The sequence below is a fragment of the Mustela lutreola genome, chromosome 2 (genome assembly GCF_030435805.1).
Source record: "Mustela lutreola isolate mMusLut2 chromosome 2, mMusLut2.pri, whole genome shotgun sequence".
Lineage (NCBI taxonomy): Eukaryota > Metazoa > Chordata > Mammalia > Carnivora > Mustelidae > Mustela > Mustela lutreola.
The window spans coordinates 112,774,078-112,796,288 of NC_081291.1; the positions used below are offsets into that span (position 1 = coordinate 112,774,078).

The 22,211-nt window shown below is 39.9% G+C and overlaps 1 protein-coding gene across 4 annotated transcripts in view; it reads right to left on the reverse strand.

The window, feature by feature from the left end:
* Window positions 1–1,541: 1,541 nt before the first annotated feature.
* The window catches only part of TP63 (tumor protein p63), a 223,561-nt gene continuing 202,891 nt past the window's right edge, over window positions 1,542–22,211 (reverse strand). For 3 of the 4 annotated variants that reach the window (XM_059163147.1, XM_059163146.1, XM_059163148.1), the window contains 4 exons: window positions 11,326–11,483; window positions 8,960–9,104; window positions 7,563–7,656; window positions 1,542–4,607 (listed from right to left, as the gene is read on the reverse strand). In XM_059163147.1, coding sequence (XP_059019130.1) covers window positions 4,311–4,607; window positions 7,563–7,656; window positions 8,960–9,104; window positions 11,326–11,483 — 694 coding nt within the window. In that variant the 3' untranslated portion in view covers window positions 1,542–4,310. Of the gene's footprint in view, window positions 4,608–7,562; window positions 7,657–8,959; window positions 9,105–11,325; window positions 11,484–17,341; window positions 18,784–22,211 lie in introns of those variants that run through there. The other variant, XM_059163150.1, reaches the window with a different exon arrangement.

Consider the following 22,211-nt stretch of genomic DNA (forward strand, 5'->3'; position numbering starts at 1 on the left):
AACTATTTTTCAGAGAGCGAGAGCACGCACAAGCAGGGAGAGCAGCAGGCAGAACAGGTAGAGGGAAAACCAGGCAAAAGAAGACACAGACTTCCCACTGAGCAAGGAGCACGATGTGAAACTCAATCCTGGGACCCTGGGATCATGACCTGAGCCAAAGGCAGATGCTTAAATCACTGAGCCATGCAGGTATGCTATGTTATTGTTTTTTAAAAGTTGTTTTGGAATTTTTAAAACAACAATAAGGGAACATAAAACTGAAAAAAGAGGGCGGGGGCAAAGAGTTTAACAGACATCTCACTAAAGGAGATATACAGAAGGAAAAAAACTTATGAAAAGATGCTCCATATATGTCATCAGAAAAATGTATATTAAAACAAGGAAATACCACTGTATCCCTTTTAGAGTGGTCAAAGTCCAGAACACTAACAACACCAAAGCTGGTGAGGATATGAAGCAAGAGGAAGTCCCATTTATTGCTGATGGGAAGGCAACATGGCACGGCCACTTTAGAAAACCATTTGACAGTTTCTTATAAAACTAAACATATTCTTACCATGCAATCCCCCAACCACCCTCTTTGGAATGATCCAAGAGTTGAAAATTTATGTCTATGCAAAAACTTGCCTGATCACTATAACAATTAATTATTCAGCAAGTGGACTTTTTGCCATTTAATGTTGGGAACCAGAACTTGACCATCTTGTTTTTCTAAAATGACATGAGACAGTATAGTGACTCCTGTGCATGAAAATTTACTCCATATACTTTACCTTCAGCATCTGTCTACTTATAAAATGTAAGGAATAAGAATTCTGAAACTTTTGGTGCCTCTAATTTAAGCTGAACCTGCTTTGCCTGTGAGAATGTATATATTTGTAATGTGAGTCTATAGTCCTATAAACAGGTAAACACATTAATATTTAAGTACTATATATACAATGCTATTCTGTCAAGTTATTTATAACTCCAAGGTATTAAGCTGTTTTCATGTCATCTAATGTTAGCTCATAAAAGAACAAACTTTTTCACTTCTTTAGTAAAAATCATTAAGCCATTTTGATAGTATTTTATTGGCTGAATAAATGTATGTAATTGAAAGGTGAGAGTAACACTGAGTTTAAAGGGAAACATACCCAGAGCCCACCATCTGCAGTGCTATTTCCACATATAATAAGGTAATCGGCATCCCCCCTCCCCCCACTGCTAAGTCATTGCCATGGGAAAGTCCCTGAACAGACATTAGGAATATCAGTAGTGTAGTCCCTGTTCCAAAGCAATTTCGTTCTGCTTTCAATGAAATAAAGTGTTACATCTGGGAGTATCCCATGTAATAAAGGAGGACAGCTTCCTAGTCTTTCCTTCCTTGTAGATTGGTTAAAATAAGAAAATAATGATCACTTGGTCTGAGATAAGAAACATCAATATTTGAAACTCTAATGCTTCTTTCAGTGCCTCTTCTTCTTCCTCAATGATAAAAATAGGACGGACAGATGGATAGACAGACAGAAGACAGACACACACACATCCCATCAACACCATTTCTCAATGCATTTTTATTTATTTTTAAATTTTATTGCATGTCCTGGCAAACATAAGTGACTTGGGGATTTGCCTCTGGCTCACCAAAAGCCCACTACACAAAATACCAAAGACAAGCAACAGAAGATTTAAAAAAAAAAAAAAAAAAAAAAGTATCACATCTATAAGAAAGAAACTTTCAAAACATTAATAAAGCATATAAAACATTTGACATTTAACTTTTGTACAATTATAAAAATAATAAAAAAATTCAACCTTTAACATTCAACATCCCACATAATGTACTTTAGGAGGATATCAAGAAAACAAAAGACAAATGGATTTAATGAAGAAAGTTCTGCTTCTCATCACTTCCAAACAAAAACCCATCCACTCTTCAGCAGACTGCATTGAGCTGAACACCTCCCACTCTGCCAAGATCTCCACTAAGTCCAATCCCACTTGTCGGTCCTGAATACTCATTCACCCTTTATCCTAGCTGCCACCAAGACATGAGGCCAGCCATTGTGCCTAGCCTTGGCTAGTGCCAAACACGTACAATACAGTACAGGAATTTCTGAGTCCCTGATGCTACCTGAACAGTGCCGAAATAGCTCAGAGGAGGTCCTAGGTTCGTTCAGACACTCAGGACAGTGGGGGAAGCTATCTGCCCTCTGAGCATTGCCAATGTACCTCTTTTACTCTTCCCCTCGGTAGGTTTTCCAAGCCAAGCTGCATACTTACTGCACAAATTAACAGTTTGCCCTTTACCATTTAAGCACAATAAAACTTTGAAATCAAGGACTCACTTTCTTGAACGTACAAAATAAAAATAATAATAAAAAACAACATTCCCTTCCCCCTATCTTACAGTAATGGTATTTTTGTTTTCCTTGTTTGACATTGTAGTCTTACTAAATGATGTTTCCATGAAAATATAAAAACAATAATAATAATAAAAAATAAAGTTTCAACTGTGGTTCTGGAAAACCTGCTAGCCCAAGAAGACAATAAAAATTGAGAGACAAAGTATGCAATTTCACACACAAAACATATATACACTTTCCTGGTGAAACTCACACATTATACTTTGAGCAACATTAGTTCTTTTGCACTTTAAAACGACAGTTGAAGCTTATGTGCAATCACAGCTCTTTATCAGAATGCACAGAAGGATTTTAGAGCTCATTAGCCTATGTACAAAATATTTGTTTTAGAGTTTGGAAGAAAAAGCATCTTTCTGAAAGATCTACAGGAATATTATCATTTACACATTTTCCCAAAGTCTGAAGACAACCATCTGTTTATGTGGTTCCAACAACACCTCCACTGGCTTATCCCCTGATCTGTGGGGACATTTTATGGCTGTGACAGTCCGGGAGAGAGATGGACGGGAAATTGAATTCTCACAGTTATTTTCCAACAAAGTCAAACTCCTATTGATCAAGAATGAAAAGTGATAGGGCGATCCAACTGATGCCACAGGAACACTGATCTCATCATTTTAGATTTTCCAGATCACTACTCCTGTTTTAAAATTTGAAGAGAAAATGATAAACCAGCCTCTACATGCAGAATTTTATACAATAGAAGAGTTTTCAGAAGAAACATGCACCAAATAATATTAGCTATGTTTCAAAAGCTCTTTTAAGAATTTCAATTCATGACTCCCTGATGTCTCTCACTGCTTAATGGAGATTCGCTATTTGTGTATGATTCCTGTTTTTCCTGGATATTCTGAATAGACACTACAATTTCAGTTCTAACAAGCAAATGTATCATTGACTAAGTCCAGGATTGAAACTTAGCCACAAATATTTTCCAAATACAAACCAAAAGATAAGGCATCTGGTATTAGATGAATGAAGGGGGGTTGTTAATATACCCAGATAACATGATACCTGATGTTTTTGAACTAGCTGCCAGGGAACTTTTAAGAATTTTAGCCATGACCCACATTCTCCACACCCAACCCAAAGCAAGAGAGGATACTTCCTTTCTTCTAGGGTGTGATAGTGAGAACATGGGCTTTTTCTTCTAACTGGACTAAATAACCCCAGAGTGAACAGCCACCACTAGTAGCAATGTCAGCGACATAAGGTGCACCAACACAGAGAACCATGTACATAAGAAGACTTTCTCATACACACATTATGCAATGGTAAAAACAACTGGATCCATCCAAAGCTTTGATGTGGCAATTGCTTCGCATCAGAAGAACTGAAAGGACATTTCTGTCATTCATATGTGCTATCAATGTCTCGATACCTATTACCATACATGATACCCCTTGAAAGAGGGGCATAGATAAGCCCTCCGAACCAGTAAATTAAAAAAATAAGCTGATAAGTGCAACTCAATTTCCTTTCCTTTAAATTACATTTAAACAATACTCCATGCCCCCCACCCAAAAATATATACTGTATATTTATATATTTATATATATAGTCTTAGACTATAAGGGTGAAAATGCTTTATAAAAGTCAATGAGAAATCTTTGCAGCTTAAGGAGATACCCACTGCTCTTTTGCTCACTTCCACCTAGCCACGATAACTTCAGTTCTGCAAGCAATAGATTTGAAGGCTTAAAGCCAGAATCAGAATCAGGTGCCAGGTAGGACATTGGATCAAAGATAACCTCTTACTTCTTCTTCCCTTGAGAAGCCAAACTGAGAAGAGGAAGGAGAGGAGCTAGGGAGGACACGTTGAAGGTCAAGCACTAGTGCCTTGTAGGGAGGCAGATAGACAGACAGACAGGGAGAGCATGGGAAGAGTTCATATGGTAGTGCTCACTCCCCCTCCTCTTTGATGCGCTGTTGTTTGTTGCGACGAGCATCCATGTCAAAGTTGAAGTCATTCCACTCGTCGCGGGGTGGGAAGGAGATGGTCTGGCGCAGGGTGAAGCGCACAGCGTCAATAACGCGCTCGCCCCGGGTCTCACTGGAGCCCACGCTGACGGTAGAGGCACCACTCGGGGTCCGCAGGAGGTGGGGAGGGGAGGAGAAGTCGTGGAGCTGCCGGTGGTCCAGGATGCCCTTCCAGATGGCATGTCGGAACTGTTCAGGGATTTTTAGACTTGCCAAATCCTACGAAATAAGGAAGGGTATCAGGGAGAATTAGGACAAAGAGACAAATTGACATTTAGTCCACATCATTTTGTCATTCCCAGTGTTCTGATTTAACCCATGTGAATTTACTGCTCTCTACAAAATAGGATTAGTTCTCAGATAACCTTTGGCATTATATGTAACTAAGCAAAAGGTACAGCCTTGAGGTGCCATTTCTGCTTGTGGATAACACTTCACTTATTCTCTCCTGGTCTCAGTTTCTTTGCTGGTAAAAGAGGGATACTAGTTAGATCAGACGGCAAATATCCTGCAACAAAAACAGAAGATAAAGGTACCTTCCAACTCTTAAATCTACCTGGCTCTCATCCCTAGAAGAGAGAGATTAATGGATCATCACTACTGCTCAAGTGAGTTGATGAGAAGAAAAGATTGCTAACAGGTAACGAACACTTTCTACATGCCAGGCACTGAACTAATTATTTTACATTCGTGATCTCATTTAATGCTCAGATTAGTGGTAGGTACTCTTATACCTGTTTTATAGGTTGAAAAGCAGAAGGTCAGAGAGGTTGGCAAATCTAAAGTTACCCAATTAAGTAAATGAACTGGGGACTCAGGACAGCCTCTGAACCTAAAACTGCCCTAATGGCCAGAAGGTCACTTGGTGTTTGGATAAATCAGGGTATCCAAATGCAGAATATGTGTCCATGTACTATGAATGTGAGTGGAAGGCATTACGAGCATGCTCTTTCTTAACTAACTGCAGTGACATCTCTCACACTTATCACACTATCCCTTCATTAACTGGCTTCAGTGATGGTGTACTCTTTTATGGAGCAGTGTGGTGGGTAGAAAGAACACTGTGCTTGGAGTACGAAGCTCTTGACAGAGGTTCTTATACTGTCACTGACTGGCTCTAGACCTTCCTCAAGTCACTTTTCCCCTATTCACCTCAGGTTCTTCCTTAGTAAAATGGCACAGAATTCCTATTTTAGGTCAACACACAGTATTGGTTCAGGTGTAAATATGGATGTGAAAGTATTTTGGAAGTTATGAAGCACACTACCTAAAGCTTAACCATTTGCATTATTACTATATTAAATTTTTATGAACCCATCCTGGCATCTTAGAGGGGATACTCAGGACAACTTCCCAAATGAACCATATTCTTTTTCCAAGAAGAGATTCCAAGCAACTCAGACAGGGGTTGAGAGACGAGCTGGAAAAGGTTTCTATTTCCAGTTATGAGATAGGAGAAGCTGAGGAGAGGTTGCAGAACTCAGAGAGCCTCCCAGTTACTTCCCCTTTTGGACACCTGCAGTATGGGTCCTCCGATTTCCCAGTCTAGCAGAAGGATCCATTATAAAAAGGCAACTCACACATAAATAAGGAAGTGTAAGTCTTTATGCTTCAGAAATTCTCAGTAAGTCCAGAACGCTGTACACTATCCCCCATCAAGCTGTGTGATTCTCTGGAGAGATCAGAACTCAGAACTGACAGGTGAGGAAGCTGGGCCCCAGACATTGACGTGAAACCTAGCCAATAGCAGCAGAGAAAGACTTATGGAGGACATCTACAGATGCAGATGAGAGGGATGCAGGGAGGAGCCTCCTGACACACTCCCCAGTGGGGACAGTCAGCAAGTAGAAGGCATCATTTTTACAATGTAAGAAAGGACATATTCCCTGTTTTTATCACATAGGGCTGTCAAGCACAGGGCAGCTCTCTTTCCCTCAACGGATGGACGTTATTGTAAAATGACATGAAACTTGTCAAAACTTACTCCTAAAGCTTGCATTACAGTTTCCACTTAATTCATTCCATCAGAGAATAGCAGCCAGGGTGATTTATGGGGCGGGGACGAGGGGTGGGCCGAAGGGCGGTAAGGCATAGTCTCATCATCATAGGGCTGGGGGATTCTCATGCTGCAGGGGCATCTCTAGCATCGGTGCTCAAGGAGGGGAAAGAAGAGATCCCAACTAGAGAAGCAGCAGCAGAGGCAGACAGTATCTTCTTCCACCAGTTCAAAAGGCCCTCTGGAAGCTGGAAAAGAGGACAGTAAACCCCAAAGAGAGCAGCATGAAGGGCAGCCTAGGAGGAGAATCAGATTGCTGCAAACCAGAACAACACAAGCTCCCATGTGAGCAGTTAAAGAAGCAGTGTAGGAAGGAAGAAAAAGTCCCCTTCTCTCCAGCTTGCTCCAAAAGACAAGGGACATCAAAGCCAGAAGGAAGGGCTTTTGAACCCCATTTGATAAACTGAGGCTCAGAAAGGCAAAGTGATAACCCCAGGTTCTCATTCTTATAAAAAGTATGGATGGGACCTGAACCATGATCAGTGATTTTTGCCAGTGATCAGGGATGGCTTGACCTTATTCTGATAGAATTGAAAACGAAGGAACACATAGTTCTAACAGAGAAACAGCTGACTCCTCCTTAAAGTCTGACTTTAAGGAAAGGTAGAAGAAGCCAGTAAATAGAGTTAAAGACCAGAAGCTTCCATCTCAGGGCTCTATTCCTGGTTCTGTCATCATCTCATGATGCAAATGATTGTACTGTCACCTCTCCATGTTTTAAAGTGAGAATAATATCACCTGCTTCCTGCTAGTTTCTTTGGAGTCTCATACTGATTAATGAGAACATCTAGAAAATTCTTGGAGTTCTTCAGAGATTGTAAATTTCATGGAGGCAGGAATTAGATCTCCTCTTTCCCACTCTGAAGAGAATTTGTGTGCAACAGACAACTGTTGGCTGAGCTGATGAGCTGAGGAAGACTGATTGCTATCCTTCTCAGGTATGTAGGCGGAGACCTGGGAGTCTTTCTAATCTGGTAATGGTTTCCACTGAAATTGAGGACTGAGGGCATGCTAAAAACCAGTGCTAAAACCAGGGGGAACTGAACTACCAGGTGGATGTCACCAGAGGGAAGAAAGGAAGAAATAAAACTCAAGTGAAATGTCTAACAGTTACTTACATCCATGGAGTAATGCTCAATCTGATAGATGGTGGTCAGCCCCTGGGTCGTGAAATAGTCCAGACATGATGAACAGCCCAACCTCGCTAAGAAACTGCAGAGGGAGGAGGGAAGAGGAAGGAGGAAACAGAAAAAGAAAGTTCACCCCAACTGCATTGGCGAGGTAAAGGAAAACCCAACATTTTGCCCTGGGATGCCCTACAGGAGAGACTAGGGGGAGATGAAATCAATCCGTGTGGGCCTTGGATTTGAGGTTTGGGGATAGGTAGTGACTTGAACTTTAGGTCTATAGAAATTAAAATCAACTTGGAGGATTCCTGCAGAGCAGTCATTGGTGGAATTCTTGGCACTCTACATGGGTAAGTGCCTTAGGAGCCATTGCAGGGGGTGAAAGGAAGGGGTCCAGGGGTCAGGTTCCCAGCGCTCTTGCCTCCTGCCTCTTCGCTTCTGAGAGAGCATCTCTGCTAGAATTGCTTTGTACCAGTGGGTTTCTGAGAACAATGCATGTGGCTAAGAAAAACTGGAGGCCACTATACCCTGATGTCATTACTGCTTTCTCATTTATGTCCTGCTCAGAATACAGACCCCTCCTTTGGTGTGCTGGCCTCAGATGGGTGAGGCCACCATCACCGAACCACAGGTTGGGTGGCACAAGCTGTGCACTTTGCCATCCGTCTGGCTGACGCTGTTTGGTACTGTTGCATCAGTCACAGGGGGACCAACGCCCATTATTCCAGCAGCCAAATGAGAGGATCATTCTGCACATGAAGCAGGGGCAGGCAATGCGTGCTAGGCAGGAGACGTGGCACCCACTCTTGCCTTTGAGGCTTTATGCTTTGCTTTCTTCTGGTTATCTGTGTGCTCTTGCCTAGAACGTGCGTTCTCTGCCTATGGCAAAGCAGCAGTGACCATCGAGTTCTTGCAAGTCTCTGTCGTTTTTGCATACATTCAAACTTTTTAATGCACATCCCCCTCTGACATAAAGAGGCCATGGTGGCTGAGAGCTATGAGTCCTGGAAAACGGGAAAGGGAGCGAGATAGCAAGTTTACTGCCCTTCTGGGAACCCCAGCCCTGAGCACCAATTTGAAGGCCCCAACTGACCGTGTAAAAGTTTGGGGGGTGTAAGTGAAGATGGGGGGAAACAGGCATGAAAAATGATATGCCTATCAACTCACATTTTCACTTTTTCCCATGCAGATCATTGTGCTTTTCCTTGATGCAACACTGCTGACCACTCCACAGATCAGAGGTAACAGTGTTGAACTGCCACCAGAGGAAGGGCTGCTTCCTTCCCTTTTTTTTTCTACCAGCTGTGTCATGAACTCTGAGACTGTCCACCCTCCGCCACCCAGAGTTGCTTAGGACAGGCCCCCAGGGGCACATGCTGTGGACTCACCTGACAAGGCTGCAATCTGTGGGGTACGGAGGTGGGGGAGTGCAGTGGGAGGTGGATGGCATGGAGAGTGGGGGAGGGAGGGCCTGGGTGGGGCTGAGTCCATTCATGTCTCCAGCCATTGGCATGTGGGTGCCCATCATAGGAACTGAACAGAGCAGGAGGAACAGAGAGGGTTACTGCCGTCATCAGTACCTGCTTCCCAGTGGTCCATCTTGCCTGGTTTAATGTTACCTAGGGCTGAATTCACCAGCCTTCCTAGCCAGCCTTCTCTCTCTCACTGCACCCCTTCGGGCACCCTACATATCATCCAACAGAACAGAACAGTCACCAAACTCCGAACTAGATGCACGCTTTTCGACCTTCACATGTTCCCTTAGAATCATCTCCCCCCACTTCTTTCCCTACTTCTAATGCTCTAAATGCTCATTACTCCTGATGCTAACATATTCCTCTTTGCATCTGTCTTTCGTGGGTTATACTTCTGTCTCTCTCATTAGGCTAATGCCTCAAGCTTGGAGTAGACCCTATACATATCTCAATCCCCACAAACCCTAGCACAGTGCCTGGCTTCAATCACATGCTCAGTAAACTGATGAGCAGTGAACAAATGCAGAGAACTGTGAATGAGACAGTGACCTCTGGAATATTTGTCTAGGGAGGATTTACTGCAATATTTGGGAGCCATAAGCCTAATAAGGAAGGATGAAATTAAAGATTCCAGCTCTTTCTTAGGGTCCATTTCTGGATTGTATTCAGAGATACCAAAACCCCAATTGTTTTGTTTTCTCTTTTTTAAACTCAATTACAAACTGGAAACATTCACCTATAGAGAAGAAAAGGTTAATACTGATAATATTTATGAAGCAAATTTTGTCTTCAGGTCAAAAAAAGAACAAAGGAACATATCTACAAAAAGATTAATGCAATTTGGTTTTCTTTTTTTTTTTTATTGAATAAAATATACCAAAAAGGAGAGGCCTCTGCCACTAACTGGGCAGCTAAGGAGCATGGGCTTATCATATCTCATCAGTTTTTCCTCTGACTTTGTCAATGACATTAAAGAAAAAGTGTGAAGTATAAATGAGAAAAAGTAGGCAAACTATAACTTTTATAAACTTGAAGGAACAAAAGGACTCTACAATATCACAAGGAAGAAAATGAGGTAAAAATATACATGGTGCTTTTTCCTTTTACTGTCAAAGCAGCAGACCTATCAAGGGGTGAGGATTTGAGCCTTAGGATGAATGCATCCTAAGTGAGAGATCAATCTGGCTCTAAAGTATTTGTTTCCAGACCAGGCAACAATACCTCATACACTCTATCTCATTTAAATCTGAATGTTTGCCATCAGATCATAGAGAGTCACAATCCTAGCTTCCTTTAACTTCTTAAAACAAAACAAAATGGAAACAAAACAAAACAAAACAAAACAACAAAAAACCCTAGTCTCTTTAAGGCAATACTGAAAAGCACATTGAAAGGCTTGATCAGAATAATAAAGGATTTCAAAGGACAAGATGGAGGCATTGTTGTCTGAGGGGCATTGCAGGATACAAATGCAGTGTTTGGGCTTCTGCATCCCTGAGGGTAGGAGACATCCTTCTCCATTTTATCCTCCTTCTGGTGTTCTCTAGTTTGGGAACTCACTCCGCTGGATTTAGTTCTAGTGAATAATTCTATTTACAGCAATGCTATATAGCAATCATCATCCATTTGGACGCCTGATTCTCATGTTACCTCTTACAATTAGACTTAGTCTTTGCATGAATAAGTAAATGGGAGACTCCCTTATCTATGCCAATTCCTCAATGACTGTACAGAAGATGAAGTAGACAAGCTGAGAAGGCCAAGGTCATCGGGGCACAGAATCATAAGAGGTTAAATGTACAGAGTGATAATTTTATGAATGGAAACAGCATTTTAGACCGGAGAGGTGCTTGCCCACAGTTGCACAGCTAATACTGCTATGGAGTCCAGACGCCACAATCTATTTCTCTGGAATTTAAGTCTATCACACCATGTTACTTCTCACATGGTGGATAGATCTCCGTTTTGCTTTCTCAAAGGAGGTAGGAGGTGGGCCCCAACCAGGTTGACAGGAAGTGGATTGTTATCACAGAGGTCCTTTACCCTACTGAAGGAACAACCTCTTGTATCATTACCACTGTGCTTTGTAATGAACTATACACTTCCAAAGTGACAAAAAGTTCACTGTAAGAAACTCAAGCCATGAAACTGTGATGTGTTCTATCCTGCTGTGCCTCTCCTTAGTTTAGGAGCAAGCCCCTCCCCCATCCTAGAGCAGAGTCTTCCCCTACACTAACCCCATTGACCCCTAAGGTGCAGCTAAAGGGAGAAACTCTTACTGTTGGCTCCCATGCCATCAGGAATGGTTGTAGGGGTGAGGGCGTTGCGCTGCTGAGGGTTGATAAGCTGGCTCACGGAAGGCAGCTTGTTCATGCTGTTCATTTTGTTCAGAGGTGGGGAGCTGTTACCGTATGTAGACTGAGACTGCATCGAGGTCCTAGGAACACAAACATGAGAATGACGGCGAGCATGTGACATTAGAGAGGCAGGACTAGTCATATCCAACAGGTCTCAGATTAAAACGTGTCCTTGAGCTATACACTTGTAAAAATATTCCTCTAGGACCTATGACAAGAAGTTATTTGTGTTTCTATCCAAGAACTTTTTTTTTTTTTTTTTTTTAACTAGGGAAGGATTGCAAGGCAATCATCAAATCATATTTTTCCTGAATGTATAGAGTATAGAGTTGAACATTCTCCTAAAGAATCTCTTTTGTGAGGGAGAAAATAATTGCATCTTATTTTGGCCTCCATATTATTTTTTCTCCATCCCTTTACCCAGTCTTGCCCTACAAGTCAAACAAGCTTGGAAATCAATGAGGGAGAAGAACCCTGTGAAGACCCACAGGCTTACAAAAGACATGAAGGTGCCAATTTCAAACCAGCTGAGCATCTTCATGGGCAGCTTCCTGGGCCATTTGGGATACGCAGAAAATAAGTGCAAAGCCAGTCAAATGGGGGAATTTATCAGCATAGCCTGCTGTCATGCAGAGGCCCCAACATGGAACCCTGCTTTCTCAGCACAGAAGTTCATGGGCCATGAGAGAACCCCTGGGGTTACCCATAGCCTCTCTACACAGGAGAAGCCTGGAGCCCTGTTGACTTTTGATACATCTCCTGGGAGACAAAGGAAAACAAACAATTCCATTTAGCATAATTTCGATTTGAAAACTTACTGGGATTGGTTTGTTATACTAGGCATGTTATTACATATGACATTCCCTACTCAAGGGCTGTTCGTCACTTTTGTTCTGAGTATAGAACTGGTGCTATCTACTATAATTGCAACAAGATATAGCATCAGAAGATCGAAGTTTAAGGCTCCCTCTAGAATATATTAGAAACCATGGGTGCTGTGTGGGCCACAAAACACCCTTGCATTTTTTTTCTCACTATAAAACTATATAAACTGAACACATATACACTTACTTGAGTTGGATGATACAGGTAGAGAAACTGGCAAAAACTAGTCCCATGTGTGTGAAGCTCATAGTGTAGTAGACACTTGGGGATAATAATCCAACCTACCTTGTCAGGTTATGGAGAGAACTGGAAAGGAGAAGGGGAGGAAGAACTTTATAGACTATACAGCATTGGCAATGAGTAATTACTGTGACCACAGAATGAAGATTGGGCTTGAGCCTATTTCTAACCCATGGTGAGAAATGCTTCCCTTTCACAATCTTCAAACAAAAGACATTATTTTGTGCCTGTCTCTCTCCTCCCTGCATAACATATTTATGTTAGAGGAGAGAGAGAGGGAAAAAAAAAAAGTTTTCTGAGTTTATTATAAGTATGTAAAATACAAAATTTTGAGGGCTCTACAAATGTACCTAGGTTCCAGACAAACACGGTATAATAATGTCTGAAGGACGAGTAAAAGGGAGCTCTAGGACTTGAGTGCGACTGTGGGACGACACTTGGCCTTTGTGGCAGCTGCTCAGCATTCTGCATAATTACACAAAATGGGGAAGGCTCCATTCCTTGTCTCTGAAGAGCCACGGCTGGAGGAATTCAAACAATATGCTTGTATACATTTGCATAAATAAGGATGACAGTTGATGTACCATTAACAATTCAGCTGCATTTTACAATTACTGATTTTAAAGTAAGAGAGCACGGACTTTTCTCTTTTGATCCTCTGAAGAACTCACAATTACAGGTCCATGTCGTATAAACAGGTGTTTATATAATAAGCCCTCCCAACTGTAAGACACTTCTGGTTACTAAGCTCTCCTTTATCCATTTACTGAATGACCGTCGCATTCCCGTGGAGGAGAACACGGTCTGGCAAGGCAGAGGTGGGTGGAAATTATTCTATTTTACAGATATGTAAACATAAGTTCTAAGAATAAAGATGTGTATTACTGAATGATGACCATATTACTGAATGATGAGTTGAGAGGTCTCCTGGTTCCTAGTCCGAGAGTTTTTTCTTTCATTCTGTGGCAATTTGCCAGAAATTAGACAGTAGTGTGCAATAAGTCACAGAGTCAAGAAATGGGTGAAGTGGTAAGAGAAATGTGGGGGACTGAGGTAGAGCAAGGGCAAGGGATATAGCAAAGGCAGTTCCCCCAGCTGTCATCAAATCCACTCCATCCCTAGGTAGAAGCCTTGTGTTAAGAGTCAGCACTTTGGATATACTTAGGAACATTTGAAAATCCATATCAAAATACATGTCTGAAGGAAGAGTAAATGAGTAAAAGAGTAAATAAAAAAAGCTCAGGGTAAGGTGGCCAAGCGATGCTTTGACAAGTACTTTTTCTCTCTGCCCACAACAAAGTACCTAAGATGGCAGACTGTGCAGACTCCAGAGGCAGGTTGGTCCTCTGTAACCCTAAAGAGGTCTCTATCTCTTTCATGCCCCCAAATCACTCAAATACAAAGCAAAAGTTAATGGAAGCATCACTTGAACCACTGATGTCCACCACTAGGAAAATAAAAATATTTTTAAGAGCTTTGCATTTTCCTGGAGCTTTATTATAATACATTCCTTCTTCCAAATCCTGTCACACTTCCCTTCTCCATTTCTTTTTTGTGGGTATTTATTTTTTACCATTTTACTAGGTCATTTATTTTGAGCAACCTAAACTATGTTAGGAAATTAGCCCCAAATCCAGAAATGAATAAAGAAGAAACATGAATTTTGGAGTCAACCAAAGCACCTAGGTTTAGATGGTTTGATTTTAACTGACACAAAATAATTGGTCTGACATAAACTAATTGACTTTGGATGTTATGCAAAATCTCTGGAGTTTCATTTTCTTAATCTGTAGAACAGATATTATACTAGAAGAGTTGCTGTGTAGACTAACATGAAGTAATATGGAAATGATATGGAAAAAATCAAAGTGTCCTCTGATATGTGAATGGTTAAAGATGTGATATGTATGTGGAATATTACTAAGCCATAAAAAGGAGATCTTGCCATTTGTGACAACATGAATGGATCTAGAGTGAAATAAGTCAGATAGAAAAAAAATGAATATTGCATGATTTTACTTATATGTGGAACCTAAAAGTAAAATTAATGAACAAACAAAAGAAAGCAAAAATAGAATCATAAATACAGAGAACAAACTGGTGACTTCCAGAGGGGAGGAACGTTGAAGGGATGAGCTAAGTAGGTGAAGATTAAAAGGTATCAACTTCAGTTATAAAATAAATATCACAGAGATGTAAAGTACAGCCCAGAAAATATAGTCAATAACATAGTCATAACTTTGTGTGGTGACAGATGGTGAACTACACTTAGATCATGGTAAGCATCCTGTATTGTTATAAAAACGTCAAATCACTATGCTGTACACCTAAAACTAATATAATATTGCATGTGAACTATACTTCAATTTTAAAAATAATAGATTTCTTAAAATAACAAAAAATAAAAAATATATATATATACTACATTCCTTTAAAAAAAAAAAAGATTAAATTAGATTACATAAGAACCCTGGACATTGTCCTTGACTTATAGGTGCTCAAGAAACATAGGTTCTTTTTACTCTTATGCTCCTGGACCAAATGTTTTAATACTCCAGTGTTCTGTCATGGGGATGAGAGATATCAGTTTAAGAATTATCAGGAGGAAGTAGCAACTATTCTTACTTGAACAAATCCAGGAATTAGGTTGAGTGGATGAATGAGGATAAGAGAGTGCAAAAAAGTAAAAAATTCTGAATGCCTCTCCTTTAATATGGAAGAGAGAGTTAAAGCCAAAAAGGACAAGGTCAGGGCAGTCTGTTTATAATTAAGTATGCAATGTCTGAAATACAGAGAACGTTCTGATAAGCTCTATGTACAGTGGAAAAGGGAGCAAGATGAATAAAACTGTGACCATTTAAAGGTCCTGAAGAACAAGGGTTTTTTGGTTGTTGTTGTTTTGTTTTGTTTTTTTCCTTTACACATATGATGTAATAGTCCTTGAATAGACAATCCCAAAGATTACTGGGGACTCTGAAGAGGAGAAAATATTTAAGGATAACAGGATCTGTGACACTATGGGTTTCTTATCTCCCCCCCCTCCCCGCCATATACACAAACACACAGCCTCAAAACTGAAAAAAGTGAGAACATAGCTATCCTCAGAAAAACAACCAGGTGTAAGTTCAGGCAGTTTTCTCTAGATGAGTACCAGATTTTTCTAGGAATCCAACATAACAGAGCTATAGACGTGCATATTTCATTTATTTCTAGTTCTGAGGAGAAATCCTGAAAAAGGTCAAGTCCCAGTTCTTAACTTTAATGACTCAGGTTTCTGTGAATAAAATTCAGTATCTTAGAGCTGTAAGTGACCTTTAAATTATCCAGGATTAAAAAACAGTTTTCTTGATTCCAAGCCTAGTGACTATGTGGCAGAGAATCCAAATTCTTGAAAAGATATAAATTCAAAGTCATCGTCTCCATCTTGCTGGTGATACCTACAATCTCATCAAAGGATTCCTTTTTTTGTCTTAAATCTTTCATTGCTAGTTAAAATGTAACTTTCTAGTAGAATGTGGTGATCTCTCAGGGTAAATCTATTTCAGCAAACAGTTTCTGTAGTGCAGAATCTGAAAGGGGAAAGAGATATTGCAGATAAAGCAAAATACCCCCTATATGAAGAAGGTCAAAACGAGGGAAGCCATGTAACATCAGAAATGCAGGTGTTCCTCCTTGAAAGTTTGCCCACTACTGTCCTACCTGTAACCTTACTCTCTAGCTGGGTAATCTTGCCTCTAAGAACAAAACAACTGTAACTGCAGAATATTTTCCATTATTTTAAAGATATTAATTTATATGTCACTCTAAACACATAAAAAAACTTACATAAGGATGGGGTTAAAAAAAAAAAAACTTGTGAAAGAAATGCAAATGTCAAAAAATGAAGCATAGTCATTAACCCTTTCAGGGATTTGTGAACCCCTTAAAAGGGTATTAGGAAGTTACTAGATTAGGGGCACCTGGGAGGCTCAATTGGTTAAGCCGCTGCCTTTGGCTCTGGTCACTTTCCAAGGATTCTGGGATTGAGTCCCACATTGGGCTCCTTGCTCAGCAGAGAGCCCGCTTCTCCCTTGGCCTCTGCCTGCCACTAAGCCTGCTTGTGCTCTCTCTGACAAATAAATAAATAAATAAAATCTTTAAAAAAAAAAACTTTCTAAAAATAATTTAGTGAGTTAGTAGATTAATTGAAAACACCTTGCTAATGTAATGAGCTCATCTGATTTCATTAACATGTTTTTATGTCAAACATAAAAATGTTTTTTTCTTAAGCATTTTTCAAGCTATTCTATTCATTATTTTTATGCAGAAACAATTGTTTCTGAAGATTTTAAAAACAATTACTCAAAGATAGAAACTTGGTATAATTAAAAAAATTGGACAGCAGTTTCCATTACATATTCCTGGATGAATATTTGCCAAGGCCTATGTCACAGAAGACAAATTATTTAATAAACTTGGGTTTTATTTAAGTTTAGCAACTGAAGATGTAGCTTGAATCTTATTCAGAGAAGTAGGCAAATGATACTATATGCCTGGTTCCTTATGATGAAATGAAACACCCACAGAGCCAAAATATATTTCAAGTTGGTGTAGGCATTGAAATGTATTTCTAGGACTGATGATCTCAATACAGTAAAAACACCAAATACTGACAGAAATGGAGACAGAACCAGTGTGACTGTTCAGTATTCTTGTTCTTTAGACTTCCACATAGTACTTCACAAACGTAAATGAAAGTATCGTTATTTAAGGAATTAAAAAAAAAAAAAAAAAAGAGAGAGACAGAAAAGAAAAACCGCAAGATGAACCAAGATGCAAAAGTTTATTGAAAATTAAAATCACACATCCATAAAGCAACAGCCTCAAAAACAAGAAATCATTGCTGTGATAACACAGAATAAAGGGCTGGTGATCTGGTGTGGGGAGACGTGGGGGAAGATTTGTAAAATTTGTAGTCTTCATATCATCATTTTAAAATACGTTTTTAAAATGGAAAGAAATAGGTTCTTAAAACTCTTTGAGAAAATAAGAAAAGTAAGAAATAAAAAGAAAGTCAGCCACCCTTTCTATCTTTTTAAGTTTCAGACCAGGAGTGTTGATTTGAACATGTGTTTGTGTGGACATCACTTAAATAAAACGTTAAGTGTCCTGAACAAAAGGGTGTAAACAGAGCTAGCCATATGGCCAGTTCTGTGGTGGGGCTGAGAGATAGGGGCTTCAATAAACAAATTAGTCAGAGATCTTGTGGAGAAGACTTTGAACTCCATTTTGATCTAGAACTGCCCAGAACGATATTACTGGAGTGGTTTTACCCTCCTATTAAAATGACAAAATTAAGTTCGTTTGCCTTGGGGTCTAGGACAACCGCTTTGGATATGGGGCTCAAGGATTTCTGTGAGCAAGGAGGACTGTCATATCAGATACCAACAAGGTGACTCTAGTAGGATCTGACAGTGTTTATGAACTTTCTATCTACACATGAGGGGAGGAGACTGATACTGCAAATTCTCAAGAAGAAGAAAAGAACACCCCCCATTGGCTACTTGTAGTAATTATAACCTCTCTGTCCAGCAGTACACTTGACACCTTAGTGTGTTATTATTTGCAATATTATTGCATGACCAGCATTAAAAAGGCCTGACTGAGGCTCTCAGTCGCCTACAATTTTCTTATGCACAGACAAGAACAACTTTTTTCTCCTTTTCTTAAAAAGACATCTTAAGTTTGAGACCTGCTCAAAAGTTTCTTTAAGAGTTTCAAAAACACAACAGAGGGTAACAGAAAAGGGTTCCAATACACATCTTAATGCCCCTCTTTCCAATCTGATCCCCCTCCCTTCTAAGAACAACACAAAAGCTCACAGACAAACGTGGGGGCTCCTGACTGCCCAGTGCTAGATCTAAAGATGCAGAATCTGCAGGAAACATCCTTTCTTTAAGTTTTGAGTCCCTTCAGAAGATTTTCTTACTAGTGGCTATGTGCCTTTGAGCAGTTAGGTCTCTGAGCCAACGTGTCTTCAAGTCCTGCTTACAAGGGCTGGACACACACAAACACACACGCACATGCACACCCACGCATGCACGTGCACACACGTACACGGGAACACAAGAAACACACGCTCCAAATACAGATATGGGGCTCTATGGGTACACTGATCGGTTTGGAGGGCTGGAATGTCTAAAGAAGACGTCAGACTGTTTCGGGGTTTCTCTCCGGGGCTCCACAAGCTCATTCCTGAAGCAGGCTGAAAGGAGACTGCAGAGAGGAACCAGAGAAAAAGAAGAGGTGAAGGCTTCAGACTTCATAAATTCACATCAACTGAACACAGAAACACCCTCCTACCTTCATGATCACAGTGAGACAGGACAGAATGCCTGGGAAGCTATTTCTACTCTTTCCTCATCAGAGGAAATTTCTAAAATTTCTCAGAGAGGACTTCTCAAGATTTTTAGGCAGAAATGAGAGAAAGCCGTGGTACTTAATCAGCACTATCAGAATCACCTGTGTAACTTAAAAATAAAATAAAATAAAATAAAAATTAAAATAAAAGTTTCCAGATTCCTCAAAGGCCAGGTTGGGGCCCAGGTATACATATTTTTAACAAGTTCCACAAGTGATTCATTTGAGGACTACTGTGTCAGGGTACGTCATGGTGCTTAGTACACCGCTTGGCACACCAGACTGAACAAATTTAAAAAAAAAGAGAACGCAGAGACAAGAACTCATTTTAATCTTTGGTAAAATGTCATCGGCCCAATTATGATAGCTCATTATTGCTCCTGTCTGGCCTACCTACGAAGCATGAAGAAATATGATCTTATCAGTCTGGGGGCTGCATCGTCATGCATTTGTGAAGAACTATTAATGAGCATTTTGTAGGTGCCCAGATTGAGATGGATAAATATCTTAATCCTTTCAGTCACAAACTTGGCCTTCAAACACACATATCAAACTCATGAAAGCAACTTTTACATAATTAAGAAATCAATTATGCCACAAGGATGCCAGGAACAAACCTTCTCATTTTGCTGAAGATTGTGCAACCCCGTGAACTGCTGGGGAATTCTTTCCCAGATGGCTTTGGAGTCACATTCGGTTACTCCTTGCAAAGCAACAAAGCCGTTTTTACTTGCTTAGGGCTGGAATTCAGGAAACCAACCTCACCAGCAAGAATTGAGATCATCTTGAAGAATGTGCCAGCATATAAATTAGCAGGGAAGCAATCTATTCTTGGGTAAAGAGCCACAGTTTTGACTTCTTGTTTGGACAGTACACTTTGGGGCTTCTCTTGGAGCAAGGGCTCAGTGAGACAACATGCAGAAATCATGTTCTTGTTATGGTAAGAGTATATGGACCACAGGGGTTCAAACTTTGAGACCTAGAACTGAGATTAGTGGTGCAAGGAGACGTGAGAACTTAGAAAAGTGACTTAATCTATCTGAATTTAATTACTCTCAGTTTTTTTCCTCATTACTAAATCATAGCTAATAAATCTCTGCTCTGACAACTTTGTAACGTAGCTGTGAAATTCAGAAAGTAGCACTGTGTAAACTGCAAAAAGTGTGCAGGTCCTCGACCTGTAAGGTTGAACTAAGTGAAACTGTCAAGATCCACCTGTTTTTACCTACGGAACTGGCAATTTCAAACAAATACCCTGGACGTGTGAAGGATTTCTAAATCAAACCTAGAAATACGATCTAAACCACACCTAACGATGAGGTAGAGATGTATGTATTCTGCTCTTTCCTCCATTGATAATGCTGAAAATACTGCTTGCTTCCCCCGCAGATGTGCAAGCTGAGGAAAAATTATCAATATTCTTGAAGAAAGTTATAGCCAAATGAGCTTAAAGAGGTAAAACTTCATATTGAAACCACAAGGATAAATGCCAAGTGATGCAGAGACCTAAAAGTGGGCAAAGACGCTTGCTTTAGTGTTATTGTTATAACTTTCTTAACTAATGAAGTTGAGGAAACATTGCAAAGAGCTTCTAAATCTGATTCTCATCTTCGTGTTATTATAAACTGGCCATGAAATCAAAGGTGTAGTTCACTGGGCCTCAGCTTCCCCAGCTGTGGTATGAGATTAAAACTACGACCTTGAAGATCCCACTACGCTCCCTCTCTGACCTCCATTACTGATTATCTATAATCATCAAGATATCTCAAGGAGAATGAAACCCTAAGCGCTCCTCGGGATGTCACATATTTGTATTATGATTAAAATAAATCCATCGGTAGAAACTAAAAAATAATTTTCCAGGGGAAAACAAGAGTTCGGCTAAGTAGAATTTTCACAAAATGATGTTGGCCTAAGATCAGAGTGGAAGCCAAGGAGGAGGATAAACTATCGGAAAAAATGAAAAAGCAATACTACTGGTCCAAAGTGCACACATCGAAAGATCATTCTAAAGGTCTCAAGCAGCTTCTCCAAAGCTGTCTTAAGAGTTACTTTCCCTTGAAAGAGTGAAGGTAAGCAGTCTAGTGTCACGAATGGATCCAGTTTGTCTCCCATTAGATTCTGGCTTCCATAAACATAACTTCAGATGTTTATTCCCATGTGAGCAAATCAACTAAAATCAAATTTCTTTGTGAATGGTATAAAGCCTAGTCATATCTGGAACAATTTGATTCATAGAATTCAGTGTAAAATTTAACCGCCATAAAGCCTATGATCATGAAGGTAACTGAAGGGATTTTTGAAAAAGGAAAATGATGCATAAATGAAAAGCAAGCAGAGAGAAAACACACAGTGAGAAACTAAAAGAAGTAATTCAACTGAAAATATTTTATTGCTGCTTAGTAGAAACTGTATATTTCCTTCCCACTAATTTTTCTGCTACTAAAAAGAGAAACACAAAATTGATCCCTTACCAGCATAAAATCGGTCTATATTTTTGGAAAGGAAATCACAGGCTATTATAGGCATTTTCCAACCTGATTTATTATTTTCAAATGATTGTCAGGGAATCAGATTTCCATTTTTCTTTGTCTAGTCATTCATGCTCTTTCTTCGAGATTTGCGTGAAAATAAGAGTGGGGGGAGGGAGAATAAAACTCAGGAAGAACATAGCAACTGGAGAATTTATATAGACATCTATCAATCTTTGGAGTCCCGTATAAATGTAACAAAGGCAAAATCAGAACAAATGTCTGTATTTTGCAAAGATTTCCTTTTGCAGTCTGTCACATTTCTATGCACAAGTCATCACACTGAAGTTAGCTCTCGTATACTGGGAGGTAACAACTTGAAAACATGCAATGTTGCTTTTAAATGGATACTCCAGGGACCCATGAAGTTCTGTTCCCTCACTATTTATCTGTAGCTACACTTGCAAAAAAGGGACAATATGTTTCTAATATCTCTCAGGCTTTTTAAAATAACAATTTTAATATGCATTTTCTTCTTTGATGAAATAGACTGCTATACAAAATAATTGCCCTTCAGAGCAGTGTCAGCCACTCAGACTGAGCTCTGGATAACTCATCCCCTGCGAACACAGGGTTATGTATCTCATGTCAACAAACACAAATTGCCCACGTCCCCGATGACTACAGTGGGTCTTCCTGCTTAAAAATCTCAAAAACTATGACATGAAACCATTCATTTTATTGTGTGATCTAGAGGAATTGTTTCAAATTGTCCTATTAATTTAAACAGAGCAGAACGAATTTCCAGAGCTT